The sequence below is a fragment of the Fistularia commersonii genome, chromosome 14, assembly GCF_037954325.1.
Source record: "Fistularia commersonii isolate RoL2024-O1a breed Wild chromosome 14, RoL_Fcom_v1.0, whole genome shotgun sequence".
Taxonomy (NCBI): domain Eukaryota; kingdom Metazoa; phylum Chordata; class Actinopteri; order Syngnathiformes; family Fistulariidae; genus Fistularia; species Fistularia commersonii.
In genome coordinates this window covers 11,673,623-11,692,169 of record NC_141297.1, presented here as the reverse complement: position 1 = coordinate 11,692,169, position 18,547 = coordinate 11,673,623, and the positions used below count along the sequence as shown (strand labels likewise).

Below are 18,547 nucleotides of genomic sequence, written 5' to 3'. Positions count from 1 at the left end.
GATAATGTGAACACATGGTTATAATGGAAAATGTCAAAAAATTACCCGCATACACAAATTCCGCAGTTTAGAGTTGGGAGCTCTCCAGTACAATACATTACTTCAACGCTGTTTTTCCTCCATAACACGCATTAGATTTTCTTTCAAGAACAGGTTTTTATTGATGACTCACCCAAACATCTACACTTTAGGAATACCTTCAGTGGGCTAGATTCTCTTATTTACATATTGTTTCCACAAAGTCATACAAATACTTGGGAGGTTTCATGTCAAAGAATATATATAATACATTAAGAACTGGAGAAATGGGAACAGGAGCTTTACATGTTTTTATAAAGCAGCTGTAACAACAAATCTACAAATGAAATGGATGATAGAAAATAAAGGTACAATCATTAACTTAACTACAGCAAATCATATCCTACTTCAAAATCTGTACAAGCGAGTTAAGTGTCCATGAAGAAAGGAGGGAATTCAGCTTTTCGGTTTCTGTCCTCTGGAGCTTTGATAAAGGCAGATGTTTGCCAGCAAATCTTTCAAAGGCAAAGTTGAACTAAATCATGCTGTTTGTACAGCCATTTGCGATCCATGTTGTTTGTTGTCTGACAAAATGGAGAAGTGAGGGACATGGGAAGACAGTTTTTCACTTCGAGTTGTTCTCACTTGATATGGACCACTTTTTCATCCACTTTTAACCGTTTGCGTCTGGGCTGTATGAAGTCTTCCCCAGAGTCATCTGTGTCGTCCTCCTCTTTCTCCTCTGTGCCCATGGAGTCCGAGTCAGGCGTTTCAGGGAAGCTCTGCCCCGGGAACAGTTCCTTCAGCCTCTCTTCAAAGTACAAGCTCACTGCTTTGCCGGAGATCGCCATCTCTGATCCCTCCTGCCAAAAGAGGACCAGGTGCAGGAGGAGGAGAGGGTGGAGAGGAGTGATATGAGGGAAGGTGGAATGAATGGGTTGAAGCAAAGAGAAGGAAGAGGAGAGGGAGGAAAGAAATTAGATCTGGTTAAGATTCTGTTGGTAGGGTGTCCACGGCTCAACCTTGCTGAACAGAGCAGAGATATCCTGCCGCCCCACTGCAGCTCCCTTTCTGCAATTCACAGTGAGGCTACAATAGGAATGATTGTAAAACACTTTAACAACCCTTAACAAATAACTGGTTATGCCCCTTTGTGAGAGTCCCATGTCTAATTATGACTTGTGCAGATCCTTGTAAAATAGATACAGAACCCCTTGGTTATGATTCACATATACACATCACACTCCAGTGGTCACATATTAATGTGAAATAAACGGGTTGTGAAACCTTAAAATTTCAGCTGAAACTCTTCAGTGTGGACATTTTTTTTGGAAAGTGTATCACTGTACCAAAATACTGCAGAAATATCTGTGTGAAAATGAGTAAATCATTTCTCGGAGCCTCAGTGGGAGGGGACAGGACACCCGTACTCTATTTGAAACGGCTTACCTGCGTATTAATCTCTTTCTCCTCATCATAAACCTGGATTATTCGAGACATCTAAAAAGGGGTAATCACATCACAACAAAGACAGTGAAGCAGAATGGGGAGAAAGTTCACAGCACAGGCAGGTTAGATGGTAACAGATCAAAATCTGTTTACAGCCGACTGTGCTCAAGTGCACGAGGTGGAACCACCAAGTAAAGTCTGCACTTGATTACTTTGCGCCATCTGGGTCGAGGTTTCTAAAACTTTTCAGGCCCCATAGCCCCCCCAAAATCTGCCAAAGACATGTAACCACCAATTTATTAGAATTTAGCGACTCCTGATTGGTTAATAGGCTGGTTAAAGAACACACTACAGAAGGTGTGACAGCTGTAGTGAAACCAGTTTTTAAATGTGTATGACAATCCGTTATTGTGTGGTGGATAGACACTTTATAGGCAGCACAATGGATGAAATCAAAGCTTACAAAACTCCTTTAATCACTTTTTGATTATTTTTTTATCTTATCCCTTTCATTTTAAAAATATATTAACATTAACAAAATATTAGGTTTCTATATTGTATAGATTATGATGAAAAGTTGATTTTATCCTTGAGGATTACACTCATTGAATACCTATATTCTAATAAAAGGTCTTTAAAGTAGATAGTTTTCACAATGTCTTACCACTTACCAAAAGTAAGTGGGTTAATACAAAAAGGCCTAATGCAGTGTTTGCGAAAACACAAACAAATCTTTAGGCAAGATTTCTATACATATTCTATACGTGTTTTAATTCAATTACAATTTTTGAGGTGTCGTGTTTTTCAGGTTTTCAAGTCTTGAAATCTAGTGTTGTACATGTACAATTGGGTGACATCTGCACAAGCATCCCCTTCATAAAATGTGCTACAAAACACTATTGCTTACTATATTTACAAAAGGGACCTTGATCCCCACTCCTCTTAAAACAAGACAAAGTTAAACAATTAAACTCTTCAAACCCGGGACCCAACAGTGAGCCACCTTTTAAGCGCCCCATGTTAATGCAATTCCTTTCATTTATCACCCATCTGAACATAAGACACTTACAAAAGAAATAGCTAAAATTGTCTGACAACAAGCAGAAGTTCACCCTTTCCTTTTCCAAAAGACTGATGTAAAAAAAAAAACACTATCTTTTTATAGTAATAATAATGGTATGTTCTCAGATTGTGTGTGAGTGTGTGTGTGTGTATGTGTGTGTGTGTGTGTGTGTGTGTGTGCACGCATTCACGTGCGCACATACACACGAACACACAACTAACTATTACAAGTTTCTAAGCTTGAGCGTCCTGCTCATTGACAAAGAAATATGAAAGAGGCCTAAATCTATTATTGAAGTTTTTATGTCCGTTGTCATGGGAGCTACGCCGTATTGCCGAATGATTCATCACATAGCACTTTCTAGTTAATGACTCTGCCATTACTTCAAGATTTGCCTTTTGGAATAACAGCAATGACTTGCGGAAATGTCCTCTATATCAGTGGTCCCCAACCTCCGGTCCCCGGACCAGTACGAGTCCACAAAGAAAATCTTTCTTGGAACAAATTATATGTTTTTCATTAGAGCTTCTGGATCTTATTTTGAAAAACAACTGTTTCCGCCTTCGTCTTATTAATATAAAGTGTAATTGTAGTATTCAGATTAAATACTTTGCACTGACAACAGTTTTTATTATTTGAGCCCCTGTCCGCATTAACATTTTCATGCATAAAACTGGTCCTTGGTAGTCCCCAAAAAAAGTAGGGGGCCATATTGTTGAGACTTGGGAAAGTAAACATTTTTCAAAGTTTAGCATCTTTCACAGACCTTCCAACCAAATGAGTTGTCATGTGGTTGGAAAGTACAAAATATACTAAAGCAACCACACAGGTCATCTGCATATCACGACAGACATGAGGTACATAATAGCATAAAAATTAGACCTTCAAGACTTTTCAAATGGGAAGAAAAGAAATAAATACATTTCATAAACATTCTTCCACATGTGATATATTGCTAAAAGAAAAAGAAAAACATTCAAGAGGCCGCAGCCATTAATTAATGAAACTTGTGAATTGAAGTGGAGTGCAGACAAAGTTAACAGGGTTTGAACAGTGGTTCAGCAGCCAGTGTAAGGAGCGCATGTGACACTTTTACACTCCCAACAACCATGGTTAGTACATGTACCAAACAGTGTGCACACTGCAGGATGTATTCACCACTCCTCATCCTTTATCAATAGAAAAGTATGTTTTCAATGAAGGTTAGACTGATATATTGGATCATCAATGCTGGACTTCATTGAAGACAAGAGGGATGTCTAAACACAGAGTGTATTTATTTAAACTAAGTGCTCCTAAGTTAAAAAGCCACATATTACAACAGGGTTTGCACATCTACCCTTCTTGTCAAAGGGGGAAACTTAATTTAATTAAATTAATTTAATTAAATTAATTTAAAAATTAATTTACCTCAGACTCAACCATATTTATTAACTTTGTTTAGTGACTGATACAATGAGACTGGATCTTTATATTAATTTCATCTGGAGGGTGGCTCTTTTGCATTAGACTGCATCACTGCTAACTCTTAAGTCAATGTAAAAAATGGATCCAGTGGGTGCCAGCTAGTTTTAACAATTTGCATTCAGCACCTTTAATATTTCATATACACTGAATTCCCATAAGCAAATTGAGTCATGATGTTTGAATGTCAAAAATCATTGTAATTTGAATTCTAAGAATTTCTTCATCATGTGCCAGTTGAACCAACCTGAATCCATATTAGTCTAACCTTTTACTACATGCACACACAAGCAGATGCCATTCCCCAAAGCAGGCTTGAGACTCATGCTGCTCACCTCATTGTACTTTGCACAGTTTTTGAAGACCATGCGCATGTCCGACACAAATTCCTGGGTGGATTGATAGTATTGGGAGCTGCGTAGCTGCAACTTCTTCTTCACCTTCTTTAGGTCCATGGGTTGCTTGATAATCTTGTAGTAATTTGGCACCTGGAGTAAAACAAAAATGTATGAAACAGCTTCAGAAACAATGATTGAAAATCTAAATCAAATGACATCTGTCTGAAAAATAGATACGGGCAACAATTTGACTTGTGATGAATAAAAATCACAAGAAAGTCTTGGTCTTTTAAAATGAAATATCATTAGAGGGGCAATGCAGCTTTTAAATAAACCTCATTGGTGTTTAGTAGTCAATAGGGGCAAGGGAACCTCATGTCCTCTGTCAGTTAAAACAGAAGTTCAGGTATTGGAGGGAAAAGATATATTCTACTTTCTATTAAGAAAAGAAAGGATTTTTCCCCTTTCTTTTTGGGGGGAAAAGGTCCTGTGTGAAGATCCGGAAAAATAATCTGCAGTATATCACAACACAGCTGTTGTTCACGATGACATTCAACCACCACGGCTCATACAGAATGCCAAGAATATTTACGAAGACTAAAAGGCATGACTGTTAGTAAGAAACAGTAGGGGAAAAACATTTTTCTGCACTACTAAATCAATGTTATGTGGTCACATGTTGGGTTGTCAAATTAAATATTTAAATCTAATAATGGAGTTCTTTTTGGGCTCCTATCCAGAGCTTATATGCATTAATCATTATGACAGTCAGTGAATAATTCACGGAGCCTATGTTACAAAATGCCAACATGATTTACTTTTGGTTTGTCTTGGAGAATATAGACCAGTGTGTCCAGAGTAGTTACTTCTGTATTTACACTATCCAAGATTCAGTAGAACAAAAACAATGGGTTTAATTATAGTACAGTGTGTAGAACCTGCAGTTTTTAGAATACCTGACAAAAACTGACATTTTTTTTTTTTTTGTGTGTGTGTGTGTGTGTGTGGGGGGGGGGGGGGCATTTTTTCCTTTGCCTCTTAAGCTCCGAAAGACAAGGAAAAGAGCAACATGGAAGAAGTGGGGGGAAAAAGGGTGTCCCACAGTACATATAGTATAGAGTAGCCCTGAACTCAGTGGGATAGCCCACAAACAGCCATGTTCTAAAAATTATCACAAATATGCATCAAAGGAATGAATGAGGGCATCAACATCATGAGGCTACCAAGACTTAACTGATCATAGACATGTATGATATAAAACAGACAGACATTCTATAATTACATTGTCACTGAGCATGCTGCAAACTGGCAGGTGTATGTGTAGAATAAAAAGTCACTCACAGAGCTTGGAACGGGTTCTCTGAAGCCCACACTGAGCTCATGACAAAAGATGTACAACAGGAGGCGTTCACATCTCTGCACAGAAGAGGGGAAGAATTAGCAGTGTCATGCAAACGATAAAAGGAGCATTGGGGATGTTTGAGCTGTACTGACCCTTTGGTCCTCAGGATTCAGTGACTGTTCTCCTTTGATTTTCCTGCTGTCGTCACAGTACTCAATTTCAGGGTTGCTAAGACTTCGGCAAAATGTGCACAGAAAGTCACCCCTGAGACAGCCCAGCAATGCAAAGTAAAATGATTAGAGACAATTCAGAACACATAAAAGTGGTGACCATTTTATTAAACATAAACATATTTGTGCTAGCATGAGCCCCTTTGTTGGTAATGTTATATTTACATCGAAAATGTTTCGTTCGTACAGCTATTATTGTGTTTATTGTTTTCTTGTTATGTTTTTTCCCCCATACTCAAAATGTCGCCAGAGCTCTTTAAATAAGGGACAATGTTGGAAAAAGGAATCACCAACGTGTGCAAGCTGTCCACTTACTTAGGGAAGATTTTGATGGTCGGTACGTGGCATTTCATGTGAAAAACCTTTGGACAGCGGTCACAGCACAGCAGGTCACCACCATTGATGCAAACGGCACACCAGTCATCATTGGGGTCGTCATCCTTTCCACTCTGTGTTTCAGTAGATGTCCCCTCACCTTTGGTTTGTAAACCCTTGTTTAAGTTGCCATTGGTGAGTTGAGTGCCTGTTGCGTTGCTGGTGCTGCTGTGGTTTTTGTTGTTTCCAGAGAATGAGGTAGTGTTAGTGGAGGATGAGGAGGCAGCACTGGACCCATTCAGGCCAGAACATGGTGCCTCTGACTGGGGCTCTGTTTTGATGTGATCCCCAAGAACTTTGAGTGCATCTTGGCCTGCAGAGCTGACATTCACTACAGCAAGAGGGCTGTTCTCAGGGCTGCTCATCTGTAGAAAATAGACAAATTGGTTTCTGCCTCATTTCCATGCATTCTTTTCATTAATGACTTGATAAAAGTATTACAACTATGTATACTATGGATTGACGTAATTAACATGCATTCCGACAAGTAAAATCAAATACATAAAGGAGTTGAAGTTGATTTGAAGTAGAAGCATTCTTACATTTTCATTGTATGATTCATCTTTCCATTGACCCTAACCCTAACGACTCAAAGTAGATTAAATTTAAGTCAGCACTGGCCAATGAAAAGACAGATGGATTCTGTCCAAAAAGTCATGCTTCAGACATTTTGTAAAATGATGCGAGTAAATTTGCTACCAACAGACAATATCCAAAGCATTTGATTATCTTATATATTCTACCAAAAGACAGCAGTTTCTATTAAGCTTCACATTTGGACTCATTTTGCTCTTGCATGCACGCTCTTAATAGAACTGACATTGCCATTTTAATTCGGCTTCAGTCAGGTCGGCTTCGGTCCTTGCACACAACTGTTTAAGAGGACTAACTCATACCATGCAGGCACTCCTCCCAGCTTCTTTCCCCCGCTCTGTCTTCACAGAAGAAGCTGGACAGTTGTAGCTATCGTCTGTACCGGGTTCTTGTTTCACCCTGACCTGTTCCACAGCAGCTCCACCTCCAGGCCCTGCCCTGCCTGCTGAGCTACAACTTCAAGCACAAAAATGACAAAAAGAGCATTAAGGAGAGGTTGTGGCTGCTCTTTCCTGACTAATGCAACTGTGGTAAAAGTAGAAGTATATCACTTCCTAGTCTTTCTGTGTACATTTGTGTTAGCTGTCCTAGGAAACTGTTCGAACTTAATTGGCAAGCTGCTTTTGATTGTCCTCATTCTTTACTAGTGCTGTCAACAAATGTTTTCATTGAAATTTATGATTACAGTATTATCAGAAAAAAAGTTGCATTATTTTCACTGTTTGGCTGGTCCTGCGACTCATACTCCAGTGCAACTTAAAAATATATAATTTCACATGTTTGTTACTTTTATACTGAGAGTGGTGAAAGTGCGCTCTAGGCTTGTGTGCAGGTATCTTCACCTCCTATTACTCCTATACCTCTGAAAGTTTCAAATTTAAATATCAATTATATCAATTATGAAGACAACTGAGAAATACTGAAGATATATACCCAAAAAGAAAAGGAGTGAAATACGCGAGCGAAAACAGAAACCGAGCAGTAGTTTGAAGTAAGCCAGAAACTAGTGAGGGACTGGTGAAAAGCGGGGGACACACTAACTGCAATGAAGAAAACAAAATAAGCTCATTGCAAGTTAAAAGCTAGATGGCCACAGCTAGAGGAACAAGTTCACAAATGGGTGCTTGAACAGCGTGCGATCAAGAGAGGCTGGTCAACCGTGCAGTTACATCTCCACGCCCAGGTAGTTGCCAAGTCGATGAATATAAATGACATTGCGGGACGACCTTCTTGGAGTTACTGCTTCATGCAACGCAACTTCTTCTGTATCAGAGTACGGACAACTATGTCCCAAAAGCAGTCACGCAGAAGAGCAAGCGATGAGCTGTAAATCTCCGGAGTTGGCGGAGTTGCTCAGAAGTGACACAGAAGATGAAGAATTCAATGGATTTAGTGATTTGGAGTGAGATCGAGAGTTTAGTTAACTTGTTATGCTATGTTGTTTACGCTATAGTTATCTGAATAATAGTTGATAGGCGAAGTCAACGTACCAGACACCTATTCAGCTTGTTGTTCTCTATTCCGCTGTTATTACTATTGAAGCAATCCTGTGGTACTGTTTAAGTCTCTAATGAGGAATGTTTAGAGTTCTGTGATTTCCTACTGGCTGATTATGTGTTTTGGGATGAGAGGAAGTGAGGGGACGGGGTGGGAGGAGAGAGACCAAAGAAACGGAGAAGATTCAGTGGAGCTGTGGTTGCTTCATTTCTATAATCGTTCTAATAAAGATAAGGATTGTTAACAAGTAAATCGTCATTGCTGGTATGTCAGAATATGATATCTGACAGGGCACACTTTCTTTCACTTACAAAATACTTTATATTGACAGATTATCCTTGAAATCAAGAGAACTCTGAAAACACGAGTTTTCTCGGCAGGGTAAACAGACTCTCCCTTGGAGATAGGTTGAGGAGTTCAATCATCCAGGAGGGGCTCAGAGTAGAGTCTGAAAGGAGTCTGATGAGGTGGCTCAGGCATCTAGTCAGGATGCTTCCTTGTTGCCTGATGAGGTGTTCTGGGTATGTCCAACAGGTAGGAGGCCCCAAGGAAGACCCAGGACACGCTAAAGAGACTATGTCTCAAGGCTGGCCGAGGCACACCTCTGGATCTACCCGGAGGAGCTGGGCCAATTGGCCAGAGAGACAGAAATCTGAGCCTCTGCTTCGGCTGCTGCCCTGATAAGCTATAGAAGATGGAAAGATGGCTTTGTATCTTACCTGCCTCTGCTGCCAGTGCTAGATGTACTGGAGGGTCTTGCTGGTGTGTGAGCATTGGACAGGCCTGCAGATGAGAGATTAGAACAACTTTATTTATCCGGAAGGAAATTGTTGTGCCAGAGTTTTAAGCAAAAACATAACAATAATAGATAATAGTTGAAAGGAGGGAGAATAAGAAATACAATAAAATATATGATGGGGTAGACATTGGAAAGAGAGTAATTAATTTGGTAAATACTGACATTTAAAGATAATCACATTATCAGGAGCGGATGGTGTCCTAGATAGCATTCATCCATTCACACACATTCACTCGCACATTGATGGCAGCAAAGCTGCCATGCAAGGCACTGTGCAAACCATTGAGCAACTTGGTCTTCAGTGTCTTGCACAAGGACACTTTGACATGCAGACAGGAGGAGCTGGGAATTGGAAACCAGACAAACAGATCCCCAAATCATCGAGCATGACATGGTTTTATTTTACATGAAATCCAGGTGTTGCATCATAAATTCAATACCCAGGCCAATCCTCAGAAGCATTCCACACTTAACCCCCGCCCTAGGGGCTGAATCAACTTTGCTTTTTCTCAACAGTCCATCTTTCTTCAGCAAAGAAAAACAACAATTCTTCCCTGATATCATTTTGCCCTGATATAAGGCTGCAGTCACTTGAATTTTGATGCTTTAGTGGCAACAATTAGATGCTGTAATAATAGTGTAGCGTAATTTTCATCCTTTGAAAACAGCAAGGTGTGAGAGCGCTAAATAAGTTGAGACAATCTAATTAAATGTTGCATTTGCATGCTTGCAAGATGAAAACTGAGCAAGAGATTTTGCTGGGATGGTTGTGATTCTGATGCATCCTGAAACATAGTTAAGGAGGATGGGGTTATACAGGGACAAACCAGTGAGAAAGACCAATAGGCTTCCAAACACTGATTCAATATGTTGCTCAAGGTAGAGCTGCAATAGGGTGAGTCTCTTGGGATGCAGCTGTAGAGCATCAGTATACTATCTGTACATAAAACAATTAAAAGGAGGTGTTCAAATAATTACTTAAGTGCCTTCCTTTTTAGTAAAATCTAAGTTGAATTATAAACCATAAGCCTTGCAGGAAAAAATAAATTGATGCATAATCGAGCGAATAATGCAAAAAATTTAAATATGAATGCAGGTTCATTATATTAACTTGTGTTTCAATTTTGATATTAATATTATGGTACATTAAAATTGTTTTTTTAAAGCACAATCAAAGTTTGGAAATATAGGTACCTGATGATCCAGGAGAGTGTGTGGAAAGTCCAGGCGAGGGGTTCATGTCCACTGCGCCTAACTGATGTTGTGTACTGGCTGTGATGTAACGAGAGAGAAGGTGTCCGAGATTGCTCGATCCTGCGTCCTCCAGCTTGCAATGGTAGAAATGCAGCAAGTCGGAAAACAAAAAGGAAATTACTCAGGAAGCGATCGAAAACGGTAATTCAAAGCAAAATGTATGGAGTCAAAAGACAAATGATTGGCTATGTTAAAGCGTGTCCTGCTTTCTATGTGCAATATTAGAGGCTTTTCTGCAAGAATATGCCACGTCTTTTCGAAGGACTTTTAATTCGTTAACAATCATAAGAACTAAAGATCTATCTTGTAGTGAATTTATAGTTTGCTTTGAAGCTACTGTTTTTAAATACAAGCAATTCATTAAGTATATTTTTTTTTCCCCTAACAAAAACATCAGCTGAATAAGAATGTGTCATGGGTTTCTGCACACCTGAATGGGTGGGATCTCAGGTAGGCAGGGAAGGTTCTCTGGGTTGGTGACTGAGGGGATGAGCTCGATGGGACCGATGACAGGACTGGCAGGGCCGCGGTGAGAGTGGGCTCCGGCCATACTGGCACTGGTGGGACTTGTGGGGTTGGCATTATGGAGAGAGGCCACTGGGAAAGGGCCTGCATGCCCTGGGTTTGAGTGCTGCACAGAAAAATATGGGGAGGAATAGCAGAAGAGGACCAGGAGAGAAACAAACAGAAGGAAGACAACAGGAAGAAGGACAATAAAAAGAGGGGAAAGAAAGGGCAGAGGAACGAGGATGGGAGCAATGAGGCAGGTGAGTCACCACTAAGCTTCATCAAAAAGTTGCTAGATCATGCATTTGCGTAAAACCACATGCTGCACAAGACACAAATGACAAAGTAGGAAAAAGGTGCCAAACCCCTGATTGTAGTAAGAAACGAAACCTTTGGTGGCTCATCTCAGATTCTACAGACATCTGGACACAGAGACAAAAGGGTGCTGGATATAGTGGAGGTATCGCTGACCTATTCTTACATGCAAGCAATAAATATACATTTTACCGGATACTTGACTACAGCAAGTAATCAGCTTTATATGTATAGATACAATGGTGAGGCAATAATAAGCAGAACTGAGTAACAAAATAGAGCCTGAATGTCTAAAAGAGACCTTTAAGGAGAAGCAGGTCTGTATCTTCAGTATGATAGCTCAGGTATGCAACTACTCAAATCAAACAAATCAAATATTACTTATCAATGTTGACATTCATGCACAAAATAAAAAAATCTTATGTCCAGATTTACATGCAAAACTCCACAGACAAATGTAGACGGGTGAAAAATTAAAGAAACAATCAACATATTGTCTGACTGAGGTACTGGGCCACCACGAGACCTGAACAGATTCAACGTACCTCTCAGCAGAGATTCTACAAGCCTCTGGATTTCCAATGTTTTAACACTTTTTTAAGCGTACTATACTTTTTACACAGTAATTAACTCAATCTGTGGTAGTAGTCAAAACCTGATACATGCAATCAGATTGTGGGTTAAGGCAAGTGTAAATGCAGATAGCAGGTGTGGGTCTGCTGGAAAAGTAGATGTAAGCAAGCAGTCACAATGGAGAGACAACCAACTAGAAGTTGGCAACAAGATATGAAATGTAATTGCAGCCTAAGCATACAAAACAGATGTGAATCTGATGAATGGAGGCCATAGCATGTGATTCACATAATCCTTACACTCCTCAAAACTGCTTAGTGGCCTTCAGGATAAATTCATCATTATGGATGTTTCTTTAGCAACGATGAAAAAAATCAGTCTAACTATGTATCTATTTGTGGTAAACCTCTTTCAGTGGTATGAATGGACCAACACTATCCCAACATGTGTTTGCTTTTATGATCCACAGGATCCCCTAACTCTGCCGTTTTCTCTCTTCAGTCATTCATTTTCTCTAATCTGTCACCCGCCTGTGGTTTATCCAATGATTATTGTTTTGATGTCTTGATGGCCAGGATCTAAAAAATAAATGTGTACTTTTTGAATTGGTAAGTATCTATGACTCACAATAATACCCACATGACACTTATTTTCAGACAAGGTTCATTTTCACATGCTTAAGTAGTAGCAGAAACCTAAAGATAACGTGAAGATTAACACAACATCAACTCTCACCCTGTGGCACTGCTGTTAATGTAGTGAAAAAAGTAGACACTAAATCCTTTAATTTAGAAAGAACTGAAAAATAAAATCTGATGCCTGCTTAATAATCAATTAATAATAATCGAAAACTGGTTAGGCCCATTAAAATCATTTTCAAGGATTTTTTTTTCAGGTAATCTGGTATGACTGACACTCTGGATCATTTTCATTAGTCATGAAGGGATTTCAGGTCTTTTTTCCCTCATATCATTGAATAGTGTACTTGTAATTTCTTGCATTTTAATCTTAGATGAATTACCAGCCATTCTGGGAATTTAAAACCACTCATTAACAACATTTTATATATGTCATTACCTTCACCAAGCGCTATAAATCACATTCACAAAAGATGCCTTGTTAGTGCTATCTGGTGGACGAGTTATATAAAGCAGTCAAACTATTTGGAATTTTTATTTTGTCTTTTCACCCATGAAATTACATATGCACTCACATGCATACTGACTTTACCAGTGATAGGCTAATGGCAACCAATACACTGATTGGACTCTTGTAAGAATGCCAGTATTAGAACAATAAACTAAATAACTATAAATCATTAGTATAATCAAATCAATAAGGATTTTTTTAATAATTGTGTGGCCTAGCTACTCAATAACTTCTACAGACATGAAGAAAGCCTTATTTTAAATCCTGATAGTAGTACCAAAAAAAAAGATGTAATATTAGATCTGCAAACAATAGGTTCTAAAACAGATGTGCAAACAATATGTTGCAAATGCTATTAGAGCCTTCAAAGACTGGTTCTTTAGTTGCTTCAGAGTAGCTTTGCTCTGGGTAAGTATACAATAACAACTGTCTTCAATGCAAAGGGGTTGCAAATAAATCAACTTGCCCAGGTTTTATTTTTTCTGCAATGTGCATTGCTCAAAAAACATTACATGTACAAACCACATCAACATCAACATCAACAATATTAAATGTAATGTGGTTGTTTTTCTTTGTAAGCTCATTATACGCCTATACAAACCTGTCTCTGTAACTGAGGCTGCATCATGGGGGGATACTGCTGTCCATTGTGTCTGGGCTGAGCTGTAGGCATCCGGCCCTGCGGTGGGCCTGGTAGGCGCATGTGGTGGGAGGAAGGATACATAGAGGGTCCCGGCCCGCCATTCATACCCACAGGACCTCTTGGGAGCTGCTGCATACTGATCAGTCTGGGAGGCTGGTCATAAAACAAGCAAACACACAATCGGAGAACAAACTTCTGATCAGTGGACAAAACACAACAGTGTTCCAATTGTGCAAATCACTAGCACTTTTACTGCAGACTCTGAGTTCACATATTTTTACAAAACATATATGATCGTAATAAAACACATGTATGATCAAAATGTACATGTATCAGATCACAAGATTTTAGACATGAACTGAATTATTTGCCAGAATTTGGTGGTTAGTTTCTGTGCCCTAATAGTGGTAAAACTCATGCACAGTTCATTGTATCAGTCTGATACTATCAGACTATCAGAAAAGTTACCAATTAATCCAATTGGTGTTTTTATTATTATTGATCAATATATTGCACTGAGTTCCATGATGCTGATATGCAACTGGTCAAAGCGATGGTAAATTTATGGTTGAAAAAGAACTGCAGAAAATACAGTCATTTACTTGGATTTTTGTCAGTGTTTCAAATCTGTTCATCATATATTCAATTTTGATGTCAAATAATCTTAGGCGCCCCTTTAAACCATCCCTTATCTTGTACAGTCATAGAAGCATTTGGAAGATTTCTAACACTATAAAACCTCTGAATAATGTATAGTAAGGTAGTAGCTTGGCTGCTAAAAGCATTTTATACCTGCTGCTGCACCATTGGCGGGCCGGCCTGTCGAGCATGCTGTTGGGACATTTGTGAAGCAATGCGCATCTGCTGCTGTATCTGCTGCTGATGCTGGTGTTGCTGCTGCTGCTGTTGTTGCTGCTTCTGCTGGGCATAAGCTGCCTGTTGCATGTGCTGTAGCCGCAGCTGGGCCAAGTTGATCTGTCCAGGATGTTTGCCAGGATGACCCTGGCCTGGGGAAATGGGAGGCCCTCCTAGCATTACACTGGGTGGTTGCACAGGGGGCTTCTCAACAACCAAATTACCTGCAATTGGATGAGGGTGAGAGATATAAGAGAGATATAACGCCTCTTGCAACATGTATGGGTTGATTGGGTGTTAGAAAAGTGAAGACAACTTTATAGTAAGGATTGATGTTACAGACAAGAATCACGTAATTTAATTTTAGAAACGCAACAGCCACCTATTTAATCTATGTAAAGACTGTACACATTCTGGGAGGAATGCATTTTTCCATCTCCTGTGTGCAGTCATGGCCAAAAGTTTTGAGAATGACACAACCATAGAAACATCTGTCAATCACCTAAAAACCCTGAAGGAACAGACTTTGTGAAAGTGTCATTCTCAAAACTTTTGGCCATGACTGTATATATCCTGCAAAAGTAAAACTAATCTTTTGAGCCAGACAATGAAAAAGTTTAAAAAAAGTTGCTGATGGCAAGCTTGAGGCATATTTAATTGATTTTATTTGATTGCCAAAAACAAGACTCAAAGCAAATATTTGATCATCTGACAGCTGAGTCTCAAGTCTCATGTATGTGTTTATGTATGGTATGTATGTATATGCACACATGCTGTATATACATGCACACATACATACACTATATATGACATGTTATCTGAAAGACATGAGTTGAACTCCAAAGTAGAACTACACCCTGAGACCCTAACAGGCCTGGGGTCCTCTATGTGGATACTGGTTATCAGCTGTTGGACACAGACTTTACGCTTTGTTAAATCATAAGATGATATCATTGAATCAACTTCTGCCTATTAAAACAACAATTAATAGTGAGAATTTTCCCAAGACAAAATGAAGTAATATATTATATCATATTAAAGAAAATTTAAATATCGCCCGCACCAAGATTCACAACATTTTTGGCCCAGAAGGTAGGATCGCAGAAAAAGCGAACAGCTCCGTTGGCCTGGGGTGCTGGCTCTAATCTGGCCTTGAAGAGCTGGCGGAGTTGAAACAGGATCTGTGTATACATACACAGACACACACAGACACACGCACACGCGCACCCACATACACATTCAGAGCAGATATTGAGTCTCACTGTAGAAGAGCAACAAACTTATGATAAAAATATGACAGTTGGCAAAACATGAATTTTCTGAGATATTGCTGAGGATTTGTCCCTCAGTGTCACTGAGACAAACAGCCAGTTTTTAAAAAATGACTTCAATTATCTAATTTCCTGAATTTAAGCAGCAGAGGAGTCCCTTGTTTTAGCCAAATGAAAAGCATTGCCCTACATAAAATGTGGGGCAAGAAGCTGGCTCAGCAACTTTCTGTCTAGCAGGACAAGAATTATGCTGAAATAAAAATACGAAGATAAACTGTTCATGCTTTTTCTTTGAAACAGTGACTATTTCATTCCATGAGGCTGAATATTTCAGCCATATAAAAGGTTGAAGTTATGAGATACAGCCAGAAAACTAAATTTTAGCTTTTGTCGGGTTGATAAAAGTTAACAGAGCAACTATAATGTCTATAAACAAGACATTTAACATTCACTGATGATCTTTTCCATTAAATTTGGGGGGGGGGGGGGGGGGTGTTCTTTTCTTTAATTGACTTGAGGGTCTAAGGACAGAGGTTGTCATTCCACATGTAGACTTAACAAGTCACCTGCAATTTGGTGTTATACAAATAAGTGAGACTAAACACAATAGCATTGTACTAGAGGCTGTTGGACCTTTGATTTGCTATGGCTCAACAAAGACAGATTTAGTAGTGTACAAGCAAAATATCACCAAATGCAGTCATTTAAAAAGTTATCATGTTTTTGCTTCCTTGCCAAATATAACAGCAATTATTGTACAAATTGCAACCCAAGTACAATCTATTAATGTCTTACAAACTGTAATGTAGACTGAGGAAAATGTATTTGACTAGAATTTCTAGTCTGAGTAATGATGTTTTTCCTCATGGTCATAAGCCCAACATGTTCTTTGTGAGGATACTGAGTTTTAATCTGTGAAACCTACCGGCCTCTTGCTGTAGAGCAGCGCTGTGCTGCTGCCAGTTGTGATGGCCCAGTGACAGAAGTTAAGCACATGGTGGATCTGCTGGGCAAGCTGGGTTGTATCCTTATGTTGAGCTACAAGCCTCATACTGCGTTCTTTGGTCACACTCTGTTATAAATATTAGACCATATTAATTAATGAATATATTGGTTGATTTTAACAATGGATAACAGAATGTAGCAAAAATAACTACTGAAATATAGATGTAAAGATAAGGGAGCCTTGCATTAAACCCTGTAAAGGGTTTAATTCAGGGTATTTACACTTTCTCAAAGGGGTTAAGTGCATAAACCCCTTTTCTAAGATGAATGTGAGTGAAAGTTCCCTCTGAAAATGATGGCTTTTATAATATTTTCTTACCTCCAACTGCTGTAGCAAAGACTTGCCTTTCTTATTAATCTCATTTATGAGAGTAAACACTGCAATTTTTATTTCATGTTCCACCTTCTTATGTGTCTCGTTCAGTTCTTTTAACCTGGGTTTAAAATAAAAGGTCACAGTTAAAACAATTCACCGAAGGACATTAGTCATCAATGTAAAATTCTGACTCATTTGTCAGGCAACTGATATTACCAGTGACATATTTGTTTGATGGATTAGCACCAGAGATGTGCATAGAGATAACCTACCTGCTTTGCACTTGTGAAACAGAGTAATGGACATAGTTTTTCTTTTCCTGTAATTTAGCCATGGTGCTTTCAATAATGCCTTTTTGGTTCTGGAATGCCTCCTCTAGGAACTGATACCTGAACATTGGAAAAAAAAAACACCACCAAAATTAAGAAGAATCCTGATTTTTGTAACTATGCAACCCCACAAGAAACATGCTGCATTTCTATTGAGCAAAAATGAGGTTTTCCTTAAAAAAATTATCTCCAAATCTATTGATTGGATAGGTTTTTTTTTATTAAACAAACCTAAAGAATCTTGTACAAATGGAATTAATGTCTCTTGGTGTTGCATGAATATTTCTGGCAGTGAATGAGTACGTAACTCTTTTGAGCCAAATGATGACACGGTAAGTTTTGCTTTTGGAGTCACTGTTTGTTTTAACATATCTGTTTTTAGAAGGGGTATATCAATAACTTATTTTTGGGTAATGTTTATCTATAACTAAAGCTGAAAGCTTGATATTCTTTTTAAAATAAAATGTGATCATCTTGTTGATGGGCAATCTTAAACTTCCAACATCTGCAACACTGCAATGCACACTGCCACGATAAGTCTACAATAAATTCCCTATCTCTTTGACTAAAGTTATTGAAATAATCATGTTTTTATTTGATAAATATTTTAAATATGACACTATGTCACCCATAATCTTCTATTCACTTATTTTAAGCAAAAGGGGCTAAACATCTTTTCAGGGCATAAGAAATAAACAATGTCAGGTTACATGAAAACTCTTGATGGAAAACTAGAAAGAAGAGCCCCCGACTTTGGGTGTCTTGAAACTATTCATTTAGCCAAGCTGAGAACACGCTGAACTTGATGACCTCTGTATGCAGTTGTAAGAGGGTACAGTAGTAAAAAGATTATCAGGACAGACAGAGCCCCATTTCTGGAGAGCACTCCTCCACAGGATAGGAGGGTTTTGTTTGTTTTGTGGCTATAAATTAAGAACACTGTTTTGACGACAACAACTCCAAGATGTTAATTATCCATCCAAATTATCCATTATTAAGAAATAGCTTGCTGTCTGAGTGATGCCCTTTGATCAGCTGGCAGGCGGTCCAGGGTGTACCCCACCATTCACCCGATGACAGCTGTGATAAGCTTCAGCATCCCTGCAACCCCAAGTGCAGGATAAATGGTAGATAATGGGTGGCTGAAGGGATGTGATGAAC

General features: G+C 38.9%; 1 protein-coding gene across 4 annotated transcripts in view; it reads right to left on the bottom strand.

Moving 5' to 3' along the window:
* Positions 1 to 136: 136 nt before the first annotated feature.
* Positions 137 to 18,547, bottom strand: part of trim33 (tripartite motif containing 33) — a 39,263-nt gene continuing 20,852 nt past the window's right edge. The window contains exons 5-21 of one of the 4 annotated variants that reach the window (XM_086159141.1): positions 17,330 to 17,446; positions 17,061 to 17,175; positions 16,662 to 16,808; positions 15,529 to 15,646; positions 14,403 to 14,689; positions 13,569 to 13,763; positions 11,296 to 11,352; positions 10,854 to 11,054; positions 10,364 to 10,496; positions 9,090 to 9,153; positions 7,176 to 7,329; positions 6,220 to 6,644; positions 5,827 to 5,938; positions 5,674 to 5,748; positions 4,330 to 4,482; positions 1,468 to 1,518; positions 137 to 881 (exon numbers count right to left, since the gene is read on the bottom strand). In XM_086159141.1, coding sequence (XP_086015267.1) covers positions 660 to 881; positions 1,468 to 1,518; positions 4,330 to 4,482; positions 5,674 to 5,748; positions 5,827 to 5,938; positions 6,220 to 6,644; positions 7,176 to 7,329; positions 9,090 to 9,153; positions 10,364 to 10,496; positions 10,854 to 11,054; positions 11,296 to 11,352; positions 13,569 to 13,763; positions 14,403 to 14,689; positions 15,529 to 15,646; positions 16,662 to 16,808; positions 17,061 to 17,175; positions 17,330 to 17,446 — 2,626 coding nt within the window. In that variant the 3' untranslated portion in view covers positions 137 to 659. The remainder of the gene's footprint in view (positions 882 to 1,467; positions 1,519 to 4,329; positions 4,483 to 5,673; positions 5,749 to 5,826; positions 5,939 to 6,219; positions 6,645 to 7,175; positions 7,330 to 9,089; positions 9,154 to 10,363; positions 10,497 to 10,853; positions 11,055 to 11,295; positions 11,353 to 13,568; positions 13,764 to 14,402; positions 14,690 to 15,528; positions 15,647 to 16,661; positions 16,809 to 17,060; positions 17,176 to 17,329; positions 17,447 to 18,547) is intronic. The other 3 variants (XM_086159142.1, XM_086159143.1, XM_086159144.1) reach the window with 3 other exon arrangements.